Raw genomic sequence first — 18,287 nt, forward strand, 5'->3', positions numbered from 1 at the left:
AAGAAGGACACAGGATGCAACCGATGTGGAGGCCAATGCAATGTATGATGTGCTAGTTAAATGGATATTGACTATACTCCTACCCAGCACAAATTGTTTTGCTTACTGATAACAATTTTTTTTTAAAAAAATCAAAGTTAATTTTAGTCAATGTCTTAGGATTTCCATTGCAGTGAAGAGACACTGTGACCAAGACAACTCTTATAAAGGACAACATTTAATTGGAGCTGGCTTACAGGTTTTGAGGCTCAGTCCATTATCATCAAGGCTTGAAGCATGGGAGTGCCCAGGTGGATGTGGTGCTAGAGAAAGCGGAGAGATCTACATCTTGTTCTGAAGACAAACAGAAGGCCGCTCCCAGAGCTAGGAGGAGGATCTCATTGTCCAACCCCACAGTGACACACTTCCTCCAACAAGGCCATACCTACTCCAACAAGGCCACACCTCCTTATAGTGACACTCCCTGGGCCAAGCCTATTCAAACCACCACGGTCCATCTCTCATGAGGGTTTCTTCATTATTAAGATATATGTGACAAAACATCTTGCTATATATCCATGGCTGGCTTCAAACTCACAACTCTACCTCAGTATCTAGAATGCTGGGTGCAGCTGTATGTAAGCATACCCAGCCTTCTTGGATACATTTGTCCATTCTGACTTCTGAGTTACTTTCACTAGGCTTTTGAACACATGCTGTACTCAACTTATATCATATAAGTTATAACTTATATCTTATAGATGTCCTAGTGGAATCAACATACCTAACCTTAGGGGGAAAAACAGATGCTGAAATTCTTTCAAATCAATTTGAAAATGATGTCACAGGTCTTTTAATGGATACAGATTTAGAGTTATTTTGAGTTATTTCGTGCCAACCATTTTAATAGGAATTTAAGTATCACTTCCTATGTCTGTGGCATGTCCTGTGACCTGTATTCTTCTGTTTAGTTAGCAAGAAGAGAATTTAATATCAATAAAAGTAAGTACTTTCACTTTGTAGCCTTAGGGAAAAAAATAATGAACTCCACCTATGAGTGACTGTAAAAAGTCCCATAGGTTAACTATCATGACCAAACAAAATAATAACACTCTGGCCTTTCATATTTTCAAGTGAAATTGGGTCATAGCTGTTCATAATCTTTGGGAATTTTACTGTATTCTGGGTTTTGTTGTTGTTTTGTTTGTTTGTTTGGGTTTTTGTTTGTTCGTTTTCTTTTTGATACAGAGCTTCTCTATGTTGCCTTGGCTGTCCTGGAACTTGTTATGTAGACCAGGGCGGCATCAAATTTACAAAGATCCACCTGTCTCTGCCTTCCAAGTGCTGGCGTCAAATACTGTACTACCATGTCCAGCTTATTAAGCATTCTTATATGTGTTCTATCTTGGAAGAGGTAGATGCTTAGACACCTTTATTGTTCTTAAGAGGCATGGAGGAGTTGAAACTCTTATCAACTCTAGATAGCAATTCTAGAACTGTCCCCTCACCAGAGTAACGTCCCTGTACTCCAAAGTAGGGGCCTGTTTTCCTGATCTTCGGGAGAATTGTGTATATAGTTGGATGTAGAGGAACAATCAGAAAGGGGCAGCTTGTATCCAAGTGGAGGTAACTAGATCTGAGAAGTGTCCTGAATGACCAATTTCTGCAGTGTATCCCTAAGGGTAGCTGATCTCATTAAACAACAGCTTTGTCAAACATTATCCTAATGTGGTTTACATATGAAAAGCTTCCTTCTTTACTTAAATTCACAGGTTGTTATAGATTAATTAGCCCATCTGCCACAACAAACGAATTCACACATCGTTTGCACTGACTGCCGAAAAGTGAATTCTTTTTTTATCCACTTAAGATTGCTCCGCCAATATAATGAAAAAACAATTACTGTTAAAAAAAAAAAAAAACATGACTTATTTGTGTTACAGACATCTACAAAACGTCTACACATTAATTACAAGCCATCACTCAGATATATAATCTTGGAACTATTTCTCAATGTAGAACGGACCGGAGAAGAAGAACGTCATGCAATTAGACATTAGCATCCCATCCTGTGTGCTCACTGGGTAATCAGAATATACACTTGATTCAGTTAAGAACTCTCATTTGCTTCCAGGCCCTTCGTTAGTCTGTAAGAGCAGAGCCCCATGCCAGTATCTAGCCTGCCACGATTTAATTTGCATGTACAGCTATCTAGTCTGCCTGAGGATAGCCCCATTCCACTCTTCAGTGAAGATGAAGATATCCCCATGCCACTGTTTGTCCTGGAACACTTGTGCTCTGCACCTCTCCTCCTCTTCCTTGCCCTGGCTTATCTGGTACCCTATTTTTGCATACTGCGCCTGCTTTCCCACTTCCCGTAGGCAGATGCCTTACTTTTCAGGTCACAGTCTTAACCCCCTCCCCCTCTGCAATAGCCAGCCTGTTGTCCAGTGTCAACTAAGCAGATGTTTGCAGCTGGGCTGTAATTGAATTGTATTTGCTTCGTTGGAATTGAACCATAGTAGGCTTGGGACATCCTTACGGAGCTTCCAGTTATTATAGGGACAGGTGTAATTGTCCAGTTTGCTTTGTGGCATTTAACCTCTCACTCAATCCATCTCAAAACTCCTTCAACAGAAGTCTTCTTTTCTACAGTATGCCTGACTCAAACTGCAACTCCCTTATGAAACATCGAGGTCTAACCTGTGACTTAGCATTTTTCTTAAATAACATATTTCTAATAGTTTTGCTTCCAAGGCTCTCTTCCCGCTTTTGTCTTCCCCAAAATCAACTTTCCTATTTTAGCAATGAAACAGTGACCAAGTTTACACTGAGGATGTAGCAGTACACAGAGTTAGGCGCCTTTTCTGGAGGGTTTCTCTACCTCCACTCTCGATTAAAAAACAAAAAAATCACTGTGCATTGTCCAGACGAAATCATATCTAAGATTGAACCACAGAAGGATCTAAAAAGAAAAGGGAAAGAAGGCAGCACAACAAGAACTCAAAACCATAAGGATGGGCTCGTGAGATGGCTCAGTGGTTAAGAGCACTGACTGTGCTTCTGAAGGTCCTGAGTTCCAATCCCAGCAAACACATGGTGGTTCACAACCATCTGATGCCCTCTTCTGGTGTGAGACACCAAATCCCCTGATGGTTTAAATACTTGGAAAACCCACTTGCAACTAATTATTTGTTGATTTACTGCACATTTTTGTTTACAGAATTAATATTAAATATTTTTCCAATATTCTTCCTCCTGGCCATACCTCCATAGAACTGAGCAAGGTAACTGCCAGAGAAGTCCTAATTAATCTATTCTTTCTTCTGTTGTGAAAGCCATAATTTATAAAACGCTGACCTTTTGGAAGGCTAACAATATGTTGATGAACTCCAAATGAAATAGAAAAGCAGTGTTTAGTATTAGTGGTCCTCACATTTTCTAGGAGATCGCGTGGGGCATCGGAGCCTGTAAAGGTCAGAGACTTCCTTACTTTGAGAGATATTAAATGGCTTATGAAAATAGAGGTCACCCGTGTGGTAACTGACAGAAAAGAGCACTGCCCAACAGGGAAGTAAGAGACTTGAAATTTCATTGACTGTCCTTTTTAAAGATTATATTTGACTGTCCTTAGAACAAAGAATCAAATTTGCATATAAATGCCATGATTGTGAATGAATAGGTATACAGGTCACAGACGCAACAGCAAGTGATCTTACTGTATAAAGGTTAATATTATTGGTATATACTGAATGTTGCCACAAGAACTTGTGAGCTTTTATTTTTGTAGCTTAAAACACCTTTGAGTAAAATTTCCATTTCTGTAGTTTTTACTATAAAGACTAGAATTGTCAAAATTAATCTTAACACATAGATGACACAAGAAATGATTATGGAAAGAGACATTTTTAGTGTAATACTTATTCAGTTTTAGAGAATTTTATACACGTATGAAGTAGATTTTGACCAATCCACTCCCTCTTGCCATTATCCAACTTCCATGGAATCTCCATGATGTATCCTCTCTGCAACCTCCTGTCTTCTTCTGTCTTGGTTTTACCTCTGAGACCGTATACTGCCCATACCCACGCATGTGAGGAGAACCCACTCGAGCATCGGAAGCTTACCACTGACCACATCTCCAAAGAAAACTGACCCACCCTCTCCAACAGCCATGCACAGCTAATAGCTTCTCAGCTAGGAGTGCACTTCCTGAGCCCCTGCTCCATCCATGCTGGAATTTTGATTGGTTTGATCTTGCAAAGGTCTACTGCTGGTGTTAAGCACAGCTACTTGAGTTTGTGAATACAGTGACCATGTCCCATCCAAGAGGACAGCATTTTGCCTTGTTCCTCCCCTCTTCTGGCTCTTGCATCCTTTATGTCCCTTCTTCTGGGATGTTTCACCAGTCTTGGGATGGGATGTCAGTTATATATAGCTGAGCACTCAGGCATTTATTCTCAGCACTATGAGTAATCATGTGTCTCTTATCAAGTAGTGCTCAGTATAAAAGGAAGCCTCTCTAACCAAGACTGGGAACAGCCCAGTTCTATGGGTACAAACATAAATATTTAGATGGCAGTGTGACAACCAATACTATTTAGCAGAACAACAATATGTCCCTTCCCAGGGCCTATGACCTTCCTATCCATTTATAGACTTGTCTCTTTGCAGATCAAGAGTTTAATGTGTTTTAAATTTGTTAGTTTTTTTTTCTTTCTTTCACAAGTTTCAATTGTGCAGTTACCAGTCTGCCACCTTACGTCACACGTTCCATGATCTCTGGAAACTCAATTTTTAAAGTCCTTTTTGCTTTGAAGGTCACTAGAACAAATATGAATCCTGAACCTAAAAATTAGGTTAACACATAGGCAAGACACCAAGCCACCTCAGGGAAAAACTAGATTAATGACATCCTCTGCTTTCTGCTTGCTGACAGACACACTTTCTACACCAGTAGACTCTAATGTGTGTCTGAGTCAAGCGGGCCACACGTTTCCTCTTTCTGTAGATATTGCTTAAAGCTCCTTCAAAAGGACAGGAGTGCCTGCATTTCACTCTGCCATTGTCAGGTAGAGGTTGTTTCTGATGTAAGACTGTCCTAGAAGTAGCACAGCAACCCAGTTCCAGGAGAGGGTCAATAGGTAGGAACACTGGGAGTTCTTTCAGAAGGGAACAGCGTGGAACTTGGCAAGAGAGACTTCAGTAAACTGAAGGATAAAGGATGGCCATGAGTGGGCAGCTCTCACCTCTATCCAGACCCTTGAAGCTTCTCACCAATGTTTGCTCATCTCCATAATCGGGAACTCCTAAATACTGACCTCACCAAGACACCTGGGGAATGTCAAGGTTCACCACAGAACTGGGACTGTACTCTTCCACTCCAGCCTCTGTTTAGGATTCTTTAACTATCCATCCTCAGGGAAATAGATTAGTGATGGCCCTAGCCCTGGGGCACAATCATCCAGAACAAGCTCAAGGAATAAATTACTGTGTCCGTAAATGTCCTGTGTCCCCCTAGCCGATATGCCCAAGTTAAATACCCCAAGGTTGTGTCAATTTTAGGGTCATTTTTCAAGTTTGGTCCACAGACAAGAATCAGACCGTAAATGTGCAGGTTGGCAAATGTGTGTATACTGCTAAGTACCACCCAGACCTCTGTCTGAGAGTCTCCCTAATGATCCATCCACTGAAGTGAGATGTGTTTTGCTGGTGTGGAAACTTAATTGCTCATTTTTGAGGGCACATTAACTCTTTTAGGGTCCATTGAGAAAATAGGTCATTATGCTTTTCTTTGGATGCCATGACACGTTCATCTCGCACTGGATTGTTTACCCTTTGCCCTACACGTATTTGGAGCACACACTCTTTTTTTGTCTACCCGGGAAGAGAGAATGTGCTCATTTGAGTGTCAATAGTTATTCCACAACCAATGTGACTTCCTCTCATTTTTGGACACTCGGGGCCTTGTTAAGAGTTTGCCAACTCGTGGTAATTGACACTGCTTCACCAGTAGCTTAGATAGATGTCTAGAAATGACACCATTTCCAGGGCATTTGGGAAAGTGTTTTGCTACTAACTGCCTCTTCATATCTGCAAGGACCAAGATTAATTAATTCTGGATAATTCTGCACTCTAGAGATACTTATTGAAAGAGCCTCCACTCACTGAGTGTGTTATCAGGACATATTTGAGGGCAATAGTTTGACACCATTTGAAAGCAGTTTTAAAAAGAGTTAGGTGTCACATATCCTCAGGGAGATTGCTGGCCCTTAGACAAAAGAATGACTTTTCTTCTGTGTAAATGCAAAAGGTTCTCTCACAGCTGGGGGATTACAGTGGGAAGGGGGAAAACAATTCACCCACATTCTATGTCTGAAGCTACTAATGACTATTAATAGCTACTAAGTTATTAATGACTTAGATACTAAAATGGGTAAGGTTCCAGAAGGGTATGGATTCCTCTTTCAAGGGGATATAGATCAGTATTCATTCCGAGCATGGATGAGTGCTGTGGAATTTGGTCAAAATCCTAGTTCTGACTCGCAGGTTCTGACATCCAAGCAAGATCCAGTGACTCAGCAGGATAGCAATCTTGTCGGTGACGTCAATGCTACTCAATGCTACTGGCTATTTACCACTCTGAGTTGTGATGGTTTTTATATGATGCATGCATTCAATAACATGTTTTTTTAATTATACATATATCTTTTTAAATTTAATTTTATTTGTAATTCATTTTTAACATCCCGTATTCCATCCCCCACCCCTCCCCATCCACCCCCCAACTGCTCCACATCCCACACCTCCTCCCCACCCCTCCCCATCCACCCCCCCCCCCGACTGCTCCACATCCCACACCTCCTCCCCACCCCACCCCATCTCCACATGGATCCCACCACCCCCACCCCACCTGACCTCTAAACTCCCTGGGGCCTCCAGTCTCTTGAGGGTTAGGTGCTTCATCTCTGAATGAACACAGACCTGGAAGTCCTCTACTGTATGTGTGTTGGGGGCCTCATATCAGCTGGTGTATGCTGTCTGCTTGGTAGTCCAGTGTTTGAGAGATCTTGGGGGTCCAGATTAATTGAGATTGCTGGTCCTCCTACAGGATCACCCTTCTCCTCAGCTTCTTTTAGCTTTCCCTAATTCAACAACAGGAGTCAGCTGCTTCTGTCCATTGTTGGGTGCAAATATCTGCATCTGACTCTTTCAGCTGCTTGTTGGGTCTTTCAGAGGGCAGCCATGATAGATCCCTTTTTGTGAGCATTCCATAGCCTCAGTAATAGTGTCGGGCCTTGGGAACTTCCCTTGAGCTGGATCCCACTTTGGACCTGTCACTGGACCTTCTTTTAACATGGCTTAGAATAAGGATGACTATAAAGAAATTGGACAATATCCTGAAAAAGTAAACTTTGGATTTTTAGTTAAGTACTAAAAATATCAGAAAAGAATGATAATTCTTTAAGTGTTATATGCAATATTTCTACCTGCCTGAAGATTAGGGGCAACATTTTCTAATGCAGTGGTCAATGATTAAAACTTTATTAATAATTCTGATGGCGTTTTGTTGATCAATTCCAGATACTTCATAACGATGTAAAAGTGGGGTTTTTTCCAAAGCTGTTGCTTCCTTATGTTGGTAGATAGTTCAACAAATGTAATGACTTATTAAATATTTATATAATTGATAGGAAAGCTGGTCAGTCTGTCTGGGCACCTTTCTGTTCTTACTCTGACATATGTTCTACCTTTGTGTCTTCATAGGTCAATGGCAGGGATCTCTCAAAGGCCACTCATGAAGAGGCAGTGGAAGCTTTTCGAACTGCCAAGGAGCCCATAGTGGTACAGGTGTTAAGGCGGACTCCCCTCAGCCGGCCAACATACGGCATGACTCCGGAAGTACAGCTCACGAATGCCAGCACACAGACGGACATCACTTTTGAACACATCATGGCCCTGGCGAAGCTTCGGCCACTCACCCCTCCGGTGCCTGACACCTGTCCATTTTTGCTTTCAGACAGGTATGTCTCTCTCCTTTCTCCTGAAGTACTTTTTGTTTGCCGTTCACTTTTGAAAGTAGGCAATAGAAAAAAGCCAGACACCCCAGAAGTTGGCAGTTTCAGAGACATGCTCCCAGCTCTGTTTGGAAATATTTCCACACCGTGTGTGCTTTCAATTAGTTCTCAGCTGTCCCTGCTGCTACCCTCTTGGCTATACAACTAGCTGAAGTCTGGAATCAGACTTCCCAAGGTACAGTAAAAAGCTTGACTCTATTCATCTACCCTTCTTCTCTGTACCCTTCAAGGCTCAGACTACTAGTCAGGGAAATAACTTTACTCACCAAAGCTGCCAAAAAGCCTCATTAAGGCTCAGGGGAAGGTGACTTTGCTGGCACCATGTTCTCCAATGTGAGTCACCTCCCTCTCCCCCTTGCTTTCCATGTCTTTACAAAAGAATCTAGGAAATTGATTTAATTCAACTACAATTCTCCAAAGAAACCAATTACCAGCTATCGTGCGTTGCAAACAACGGGTCCTGGCTTTCACAGAGTAAACAGAGCACTCTGAAATAAGCAGCAATTAAAGGAGTTTTCCTCCCAATTTTACAAAGTGTAAAGGTGGGGTATTTTATTTAAATAACGTCACCTGTCTGGTTTTGGCCCCATACAGTTTTTTTCTCCGTGTTGAGTAATTTTCCCACATTGTATAGAGTTTGCTTCATAAAAGCAACCGTGTCCCCTTAGCCTGCATTTTCACTGCTCTCTCTACTCCAGCTTCTATTTGTATGAGACCCACGTGACTGTGCCCAGTCTCAGACTATTAGTTACCTGCATAGGCTCTTTCCGAGGGCCACAGGTGCAATGGGCTCACCTGGGAACCCCAAGGAACACGGGAGGAGCCTCAGTGGGGCCTCTAACCAGTTAATTAAGAAATTTTAGAGCAGATTCAAGCAAGAACGAGTTCTCAAACACTCCCTGAGGCAATTCTAATGTGCAAGCAAGATTCTGAGAGTGCCTCTTAAGACCTGTCTTAGTTAGGTTTTTATTGTTGTGAACAGACACCTTGACCAATGCAACTCTTATAAGGACAACATTTCATTGGGGCTGGCTTACAGGTTCAGAGGTTCAGTCCATTATCATCAAGGCAGGAGCATGGGGGTGACCAGGAAGGTATGGTACAGGAGTTGCTGAGAGTTCTATATCGTCATCTGAAGGCTGTTAGCAGATTACTGACTTCAGGCAGCTAGGATGAGGGTCTTTAAGCCCACACCCACAGTGACACACCTACTCCAACAAGGCCACACCTCCTACTAGTGTTTCTCCCTACCCAAGCACATACAAACCACCACAAGACCTCAGCCTGCAAGATAGCATACACCGTGCTTTTGTGTGTTCTGTTCATTGCTCCGCTACACAATGTTCTGATACCAGGCACAGGAGTAGGTTTGAGAAATGAAAGTATGAACAGACATAAAGCCAGTAGCTCCTAGTATTTATATTTTGGGATAGGAATGAGCCACAAGTAGACAAACATATCAGTGAAATTCATGAGTACATCCTGATGCAGAGCGACTTTGCAGAAAATGCTTTCTTGAAAGAGCAGAAACTTAACTTCTATTATCTATCATTTCGGGTAAATATCACAGTTTTACATTGCTGTGTCACTGAGACCTCCCAGCAGCCTTAGGACACAGTGCCTTTACTGTTACCATCCTGGTGCTGCAGAGGAGGAGACAGACACATGCAAAGGTCCTTTGCCAGAACTTTCAGGGTCTAGCTTCTAAGATTAGCATCCCTTAATTCATAGGCCAAGACGCTTTCCCCAAGTCCCGCAGTCCCCGGCTTTGCTGCAGCATCTCTGTCCACACCACATGACCCCCCCCCCCACAGCATCCATATCTTCCTTTTAATTATTGTCTTATTCTAGAATTGCCACTCTGTTGCCTTCCTCATTTAATAAGGCGAGAATTGGATTTTGTGCACGAGCATGTTTCCAGCACTTGGCACAGAGCCTGGCATTCGGTAGGCACTCAGGAGATGTCTGCAGCAATGGCTAAGGGTTTTCTTATGGCAGTGTTCCCTTCTTTACATCTGAAGGGCAAGGGGAACACATCAATGCCCAGACAGTTGTCACCTTCTCCTTAGCTGTTTGCATAGGAAGGGGGTGTACCTACCTGGTAGACCATCAGCCAGGATACTACATCATATTGTCATACTGCGTTTGCTATTTGGGCTCCTATTGCTTGACTTTAGCAGACCAGCAGCCATAGCAGTAATAGTTTTTTTTTTTTTTTAAATGCAGGCAGGCACTTACCTCTTACCTTGTGAGAGGACATCAGCATAGACCTCACCTCTTAGGAGAGGAGAACTAGTCTTAGTATACTAACTGAACTTATTATGTCCACACTGCCAGCGGGCTGCCACCTGGAATGCTTTTTGCTATTTAGGTGGATGCCCTTTATCAAAGGGGAAGAAGGTCTCATCACACAATGGAACTAGAAGCCAGAGCCTCCCCCTTAGCCTTCAGAATTGAGGGGCTTCACCCATGAAGAGAAAGGAAAGCAAGTGCGTCGGTTGAAGGCAGGATCCCTTAGCTAGCAAACTTACTCCAAAGTAGAAAGGCGCGAGATGAAATTCTAAACTCCACTTTAATCATGGAAGCAGTCCTTGTGACCCATTGTTGCCTGTTGCTGTATCCCCCACAGCTGCCACTCCCTTCATCCGATGGAGCATGGGTTTTATGAAGACCATGAGTACGTCTCCAGCTTGCCCGCTGATGCAGACAGAGCAGATGACTTTGAATATGAGGCAAGACCATGTCCTTTCATGTTTCTTCGCGAAGTTATGGCGGAAGGGTGTTGCATAACACAGAAATTTCTTTACTCTCCAAAATAGTATGTCTACTATATGCCTATGATAAGATCTTTTGAGTAGCTTGGCATTGGTTATTCGTCTATCATATTTTAAGAGATTTGCAAAATATGTGTGCACCATCAGGTTGAAAACAATTTGTTTACAACACACACATATATGTGTGTGTTATATATTATATATGTACATATGTATTTTATAGCAGCTACACTGACCCTTTTTTAATATAAGTGAGTTTCTAGGGTCTAAAAAGGAAGTTATTGTTTTCCTTGTGTAGCGTGGTAGTAATTGGTAAAATTAATTTAAAGGTATTGTCTTTCATAACTGTTTTCTCTGTATTATGACTCAGTTTTGACCTGGAAAGAGCAGTTTCCTGACTGTTTTAGAAACAGAATAAGACTCTGGTCAACAGCAGTTAAACTGCTTAGTCTTCGCGTTGCATATTAGGCGATCCATGCGCAGCCTGCAACACTGCCCAAAGCCCATCTCATGATCACTTAAAACATTTCACAAAAGTTAGAGGGCTTATCCTGATATTTCTGCCACCCCTGCGGTCTATAAATCTTGGATTTGGTGGGCTTTGACATTTGGAAACGCAGCAGATTGAGGAGGAGAAGAGGCTGGCAAACAGGCAGAGCACCCGCGATTTTCTGCCCTTTAATGCCTCAGATGATGTCATACAAGTTCAGCAAAGTGTTCTTTCCATTTTACAAGCAGGAAATCCTGCAGGCTTCGCCCTGAGGAGGCTCTGAAATCAAATAAGGCCAACTCAGTGAAGCTCACCGAAAGCAAACAGACGTTTATTTGAAATCTTCCCTCTGCATAAGTCATCTCTGGTGGTTGTGGAAATCATTATTTTCCCCGCACCTGGGGTTCAGAAGATGTGCAGTGACACCTAATATCTGAGCTTTGTCATTGTCGTTTGTGTTGAAGTTTTATCTCCTCCTCTCCCTTAAGAACAATTTTAGAAACTTGTTCACATACAGGCATGCACTAAGGCACCCAATACATTTCACCTAGTTACAAAGAAAAATGGCAGCCTTGTGTCACCTATTCGAATATTGTAATAAAACTGTTTTCAGTTAATGCATAGGGGTTTAAGAGTTGGAATTCCTACATGACTTCAGACTTTCATTTAGTATGTGTCTTACAGCTTTATTGAAATAAGATAATATTTTGGGTGGACCTGGGGGGAAGCTTAGCAAGTTAATAGCAAAGAATCTCTTAATTAATCAGTATGTCATTGACATTCCATAACAGGGACACATCCTTTCAGTTCCATGGGGCTCACTGGGGCTGGACTATACCCTCATTTTGGTCGTATCTATCCTTAGTAGTTGCCAATATCGAGACAGTGTCATTGCTAAATATTCTCCACAGTCTTATAATCTTGACTAATCACACCATCATCGTCATCAATTAGTTGCCAGCTGTGATTTTGGTTGCCAAAGGTACCGTTCTGAATGACTGAAGTAAAGAGTGTTCTTATGAAACTCAAATAAGGAAGCAAACCATCTGCCATGACAGTCTTCAGCCCTGAAAACACATACACACGAGAGCATCGTGCATGGTTAAAACACAGACGGAGACACAAGCAAATCCCTGAAGGATGGGTCACCTAATTCAGCAGAAAATAGCTGTTCTATCCGGAACTCTTCAGTTTACTATGGTAGCACATAGGAGTGGCACACAGCAGCCTTCCTGGCCCAAAATCTGCTTCACCTACTGCCATTACCAGAGCCTGTCTGACACACAGCTTTCAAGGGGAAAGAGGGCAGATCAACAGATGCTAATCCTGTCTTCATGTTTTGCATGTTCAACAGGAAAGCCTACACATGCTGTGTTTCTGTTACCAGCTGAAATGAGCTAAGTTTCTCTAAGGTTTCATTATCTCTATAGATGTATACACCCTATACATCTGAGAGTGAGATGGATGTCAACTTCGGGAATGAGCTGCACTTGCCAGTTACAGAAGAAAGATTCAGTGGTCAGAGAGAGGGATCCAGCTCAGAATGCGTACACATCACTCTGGCAATCAAAGAGGCCGGGAGAGATCACACACACACACACACACACACACACACACACACACAAAACACAACACAGAGAGAGAGAGAGTGAGAGAGAGAGAGAGGGAGGACACACAGATATTCACAAATACATAAACAACACGCACACATACATGCACACAAACACATACTGATTTGTACTAGGAAACCAACACAGCTGAGTATGAGCTTGGTGGATGCTCAGGGCCTCCTGTCCCAGTGTAGCTTAATTTGTAGGGAAGAAAGCTGCACAATGAACACATGCATTCTAGTGAAGGCTGAGAGGAGCGTAAAGAACAGATAAAGTGAATCACAGAGGGGGGAGACTCGTGAGGTCAGGGTAGGTTGTTCCTACATTACACATGGTGGCCAGAAAGTCCTCTCTCACGTGATACCCAGAGAAATGGAGAGATGGAGCTACATTGGGGGGGGGAGGGGAACTTTACAGAAAGGAAAGTGCAAATCAAAGGTCCAAGCAGACTCCGTTAGCTACTTTTATATGCCTGTGGTAAAATACCACGACCAAGCTTGAGATTACAGGGAGACTATTGCCCATGATGGTGGAGTGGAAGCATGGTGGCTGGGGCAGAGTCTGAGACCTCACTCCCTAAACTATCGGCAGGAAGCTGAGAGACAAAAAGTGATCCGGGAATGGCAAAACGCTTAAACTCTCAAAGACCAGCCCCAGTGACACACTTCCTCCAGCAAGGCCACCCATCCTAAACCTCCCCAAACAGGGGGCACCAACTGGAGACCAGGCACTGAAATGCCCAAAGCAACATTATAGGGAATGTTTTTTCAGTCAAAACACTGCAAGGCTTGTGGTAGGGAGCTCAATAAATAGGAAAAAGGGAGCCGGTTGCTCCTGCTGAAGGCTTGGGTGGGAGGAGGTGAGGCAAAGTGCGAAGATGCTCTCTGGAGTGGCCTTATACCTTGACTCTGAGATGAAGTTGCTGTAGCGGGGGTGGGGGGGATTGGGGGTGTGGGCACAGCTTGTGATCCTCTGTACAAGAACACTCTGGTGTGTGATGGGCGTGGCAAGGGAGGAGCGAAACATTCAGCAGGGAAGCCTCTGGTTAGCTGGAGATGGGCGGGGCACAGTTTGTGAGGATAACGTCTAAGCAGCACTGAGGCTATGTCTGTGTATCTGTGTAACTGTGCCTTACCTCAGAGCTGTCAAACAATTTGCAGTGTAGTATTTTTTTTCTCCTGCCTTTAAAAAACAGGATAGGATAAAACCTACTAGCACATAGCTGTGGGCCTCCCTTGTGATGATCATGATAGATGCACTCTCTTAACTTCTAAGGATTGCATTCGGTGCTGGCTCCAACGCAGAGCATGCACGTCTTTAGGCATGTTTATACAGACCGACTTATGACAGACTTGGAACCAGAGCTGATTAGGTATCTAATCAGTACATATGTAGAGATTTTAGTATGTGATTTACTGGCCCAATAGAACAGAAGTCATCTATTTTATCAACACACATATGGGCTGTTTTAAACATTCAGATCTTTCGAACTGATAGACACACAGCTGCCCTTAGAGCCTAGATGGAGAGTGAATGGCTTTTTGAAGATGTTATAGACCACGTGTCAACATTATGGTGACCCTAGTGTGTTAGGGATCTCTATAGAACATTAATGATACCCACACCTCACTATGACCTATCACTACTTTCCCTAAGAAAAAATATTTGACTAGGTTTAAGATTCCCCCACTGTAGTTGAGAACATCTCCTCGGAGGACCACTCTGCAGCAGCAAAAGATTCAGTCCTTGAAATTTGTTCTCTCTCTCTCTCTCTCTTTCTAAGTGTGTTTGTGTGTGTGTGTGTGTGTGTGTGTGTGTGTGTGTGTGTGTGTGTGTGTGTGTGGTGTGTAACAAACAAACAAACCATGGCACTCATCCTCCAATTAAAAAATATATATAATTTTAATTTTATTTTTGAGGGAATGAATTTAAACATTGTACCTATTTGTTTTAAGAGTTTGGGGCTTCCTGACAGAGTATCACAGGGAACTAGGCTTCTGTTCTTTATTTTCCTGTTCATTTTTTCCCCTAGAGCAAGCCAAGGTTGAAATAAATCATAAATAGCCCTTAGCAAGTCAGAAGCAGGTCTCAAATCCAGCCTCCACCAGAAATAATTTACAGGATAGCCTCCAAGAAATATAGCGTTCGTTCTCCCTCTCACTTCTAACAAAGATGTGTTTGCCTCTGCTTGCTGCAGGGAGGAAGCCGCTTTTCATTGTTCTTTTATCGTGTTTTGGTTTTGTGGAACCCGCCATTAAATCTCAAAAGTCAGGGCTGGTGGGAGAGTCAGAAATTGGTAAAATTTTCGGATTACTACATATCTCATTGCAATACATGGAAAAAAATCAATCTACGATTTTGGACTTTCAGAAATTTATAATTTAGCTGTGCTAATTGAAACCACTTACAACTTCTCCCTAAGCTCAAGAGGTAACAAGTGCACAAGCCTGAGCTAAGTACTGTCCCCAGGAATGTCACAAAACAGAAGCAAGAGGAATTTTAAAATGTATTTAAGCTGAGATTGGAAGTGGAAAGGAGATGCCAAATGTCTATGTACATGATAACTGAAATTTAGCCAGTGCATAAAAAAGAATTAGCATTTAGCATATTAATTAGCTTCCCCTTGATAAGACTTAAACACAGCTAAAGGAAACCTTTGCACTTGGTGCCTTTTTGCAAAATGTGATTCTTGGTGCTAGATAGATGCGGAATATTTGAGAGAATTTAAATTTATCATATTTCTCTCACAGTTAAATAATAGAGTTATGAGGTATGCAGAATCCTCTCCAACACACAGTGACACATACATACACACATGTACATGCAAACACACACACACACACACACACACACACACACACACACCTATAAGACAGGAGTATCATTTATTAGATACCAGTCATCCTTCTGAGCACCTTCGTGAGTTACAAGGTTGCCTCAGAGAAGTCTCCCCAGTTTACCGTGCTGAGCACTGAGTGTTTTTCTAAGTGAAAGTGGAACTCTGTCTATCCTGTTGATCCTTCCCATCATGGCGTCTACCTCAGAGTGGAACCTCAGTAAACATTGCATGATGAAAGAAATGAACATTCTGCAGGCCCATAGCTGTCTGTATGGCGCAGCTTCTGAGGGGATGAGACCCTTTCCCCTCTTCTGTCTGTAAGAGAGATTTAAGAGAAGCAGGGCCACCTTGCAATGACAAGAATGTCCTCCCACTTTCAGGCACGTGTTCTTCGAGTCATTTGTTTTCATACTGATATCAGTTCTGTTTCAGTATTTCTAAGGAGGGGACAAAAATGGAGAACCCCTCCCCCAAAAGTTAAAAATAAAATATAGTTCTTATCTATATTAACTATCATTATGTAAATTTATAAAACTTATACTTGGTATGAATTTCACAATTTTTCTCTGTGTGTGTGTATGTGTGTTTGTGTGTGTGTGAACTGTAGACATCTGGTCACTCCTGTGGGGTTCCATGTGCATAAAAGTATGTGTTCATGCATGAAAAAGCGTGAGGTTGTTATTGGGAGTTGTGGCTTTCTCTCCACATTATTATTTGAGGCAAGGTTTCTCCGTTGAACTCAGAGTTTATAAAGCAGCTAGTCTGGCTAGTCAGCTTGAGCCAGTGATCCCGTCTCCACCTTCGATGTGCCGAAATTATAGGTGGGCAACCATGCTTGTATGACATTTGTGAGAATTCTGGGGACCTGAACTCTGGTCCTCACACTTGTAGAGTACACACTTTAACCCTGGAGCCACCTCTCTAGCCCAAATTTGATACATACTTTAACCTACCACTGTGCCTCCCTCATAACTCGTACACAAAGTGCTCATTCAACATGAGTGAAATAGCAAACCAAAGAGCGTGCTTACGCACGCATGCATGCACGCACGCACGTGCGGGAGCTGCTGATGAACCAGTGCTGAAAGGAGCCAGTTTGGATCTGAAGCATCATGGATGGAGAGGCCATAAGGAGGACTATCTGTGTGTTCTGGTAGTTCATAGAGCACAGGGGAAATAGGAGAGAAAACTTGAAGAATTCAGTACTCAGAACTGTTAGCTCACTAGGGTGTAGCTCACCAGCCTACCAGCCTCTTTCTTTACACCTGTCTATTACCTTTTATAGACATGCAAGAAATATTCAAAATAATTGCTGCAAATTTTAAACCACTGACTCCATAGAAATTTTTAAAAAAAGAACCAAAACAATCTTTTAGGGAAGTACCCTTAGTAAGAGTAAGGCTATGGAAATGGTTTTGATCTGAACCCTGATATAGATGAAGTATGAAAACGTTTTTATGACTTGAACATGAAAAGCAGTATATTAGTGTATCCATGTGGAGTTGGCTCATATTCGTTTCTACTAATGTTCTTCTGTGCCTGCCATTTTCTTAATTATGTTCCCTGAAATCTTGAAGGCCTGTGACTTGTCATATATTGGAACTTGTACTTCCAGGCTCGGTGACACATCTTCCCTTCCGACAACTGCAGTTCCTTGGCCTGAGATATCATCCTGTCTCTAGGCCAGGCTTTGGTCTCAGATAGCGAGTTCTTTGTCTCTGTGGTCATCAGCAAAGTTGTCAGACCAAATGTAATTACTGTGTACTTCTGCTGAATTGTTGTCTATTCACCATCTTGACCAAACACCCAAATTTGTTTTCAATCTGCCTGGCACTGAATGTCCTATGAACACTGTTCATGATCCTGTCTCTCTAGGTATGAGGAACACAAGACTCCTCACCTCAGCAGTACTCAACGAAAAGTGTGGGCTTCCCACACTTTATGTCTTTGCTCGTGGGATTCTTCATCTCTAGATTCCCCTTCTGATGGTCTCTACCATAGACTCAAGATGGTTCTTTCAGGGGCACTCCACAGTGGCCTCACTTAGAAGTCCATTTTTCCCACCAGAGCTTTGGTACCTCATTCTGTAATTGGTTTCTGCTCTTTATTTCCTACCTTGAGTTCCAGCCATATGCAATTATTTTTTGTCTGTTGTTTTGTGAGACCGTGTCTCGGTCTAGCTACCATTGGCCTCAAATTTCTAATTCTCCTGCTTCAACCCTGAGTTCTACAATTACAGGCACACACCACACAGTTGTATTCTTCTTGAATAACCTCATCTTGAGATAAGTTCTGGTGGTTTTATTCAACATTAATTTATTCTAGTTTAGACTATGCACGAGTGTGTGCCTGAGTATATATATGCACACCACATGTGTACAGGAGCCCTCGGAGTTCAGAAGAGCTGTCTGATGGCCTGAAACTGGAGTTGCAGAAGGTCATGGGTCACCATGTGAGCACTGGGAAGAGTCTGTCAAACAGTGCTGAGTCTAGCAGGAGGAGAAGTAACAATATGGA

The 18,287-nt window shown here is 42.5% G+C and overlaps 1 protein-coding gene across 3 annotated transcripts in view; it reads left to right on the forward strand.

Moving 5' to 3' along the window:
* Positions 1 to 18,287, forward strand: part of Pdzrn4 (PDZ domain containing RING finger 4) — a 375,018-nt gene that overhangs the window by 272,945 nt on the left and 83,786 nt on the right. For all 3 annotated transcript variants that reach the window (NM_001164593.1, XM_030248560.1, NM_001164594.1), the window contains 2 exons: positions 7,747 to 8,003; positions 10,687 to 10,789. In NM_001164593.1, the coding sequence (NP_001158065.1) occupies positions 7,747 to 8,003; positions 10,687 to 10,789 (360 nt within the window). The remainder of the gene's footprint in view (positions 1 to 7,746; positions 8,004 to 10,686; positions 10,790 to 18,287) is intronic.

This window comes from Mus musculus, chromosome 15, assembly GCF_000001635.26.
Source record: "Mus musculus strain C57BL/6J chromosome 15, GRCm38.p6 C57BL/6J".
In the NCBI taxonomy this organism is placed as follows: domain Eukaryota; kingdom Metazoa; phylum Chordata; class Mammalia; order Rodentia; family Muridae; genus Mus; species Mus musculus.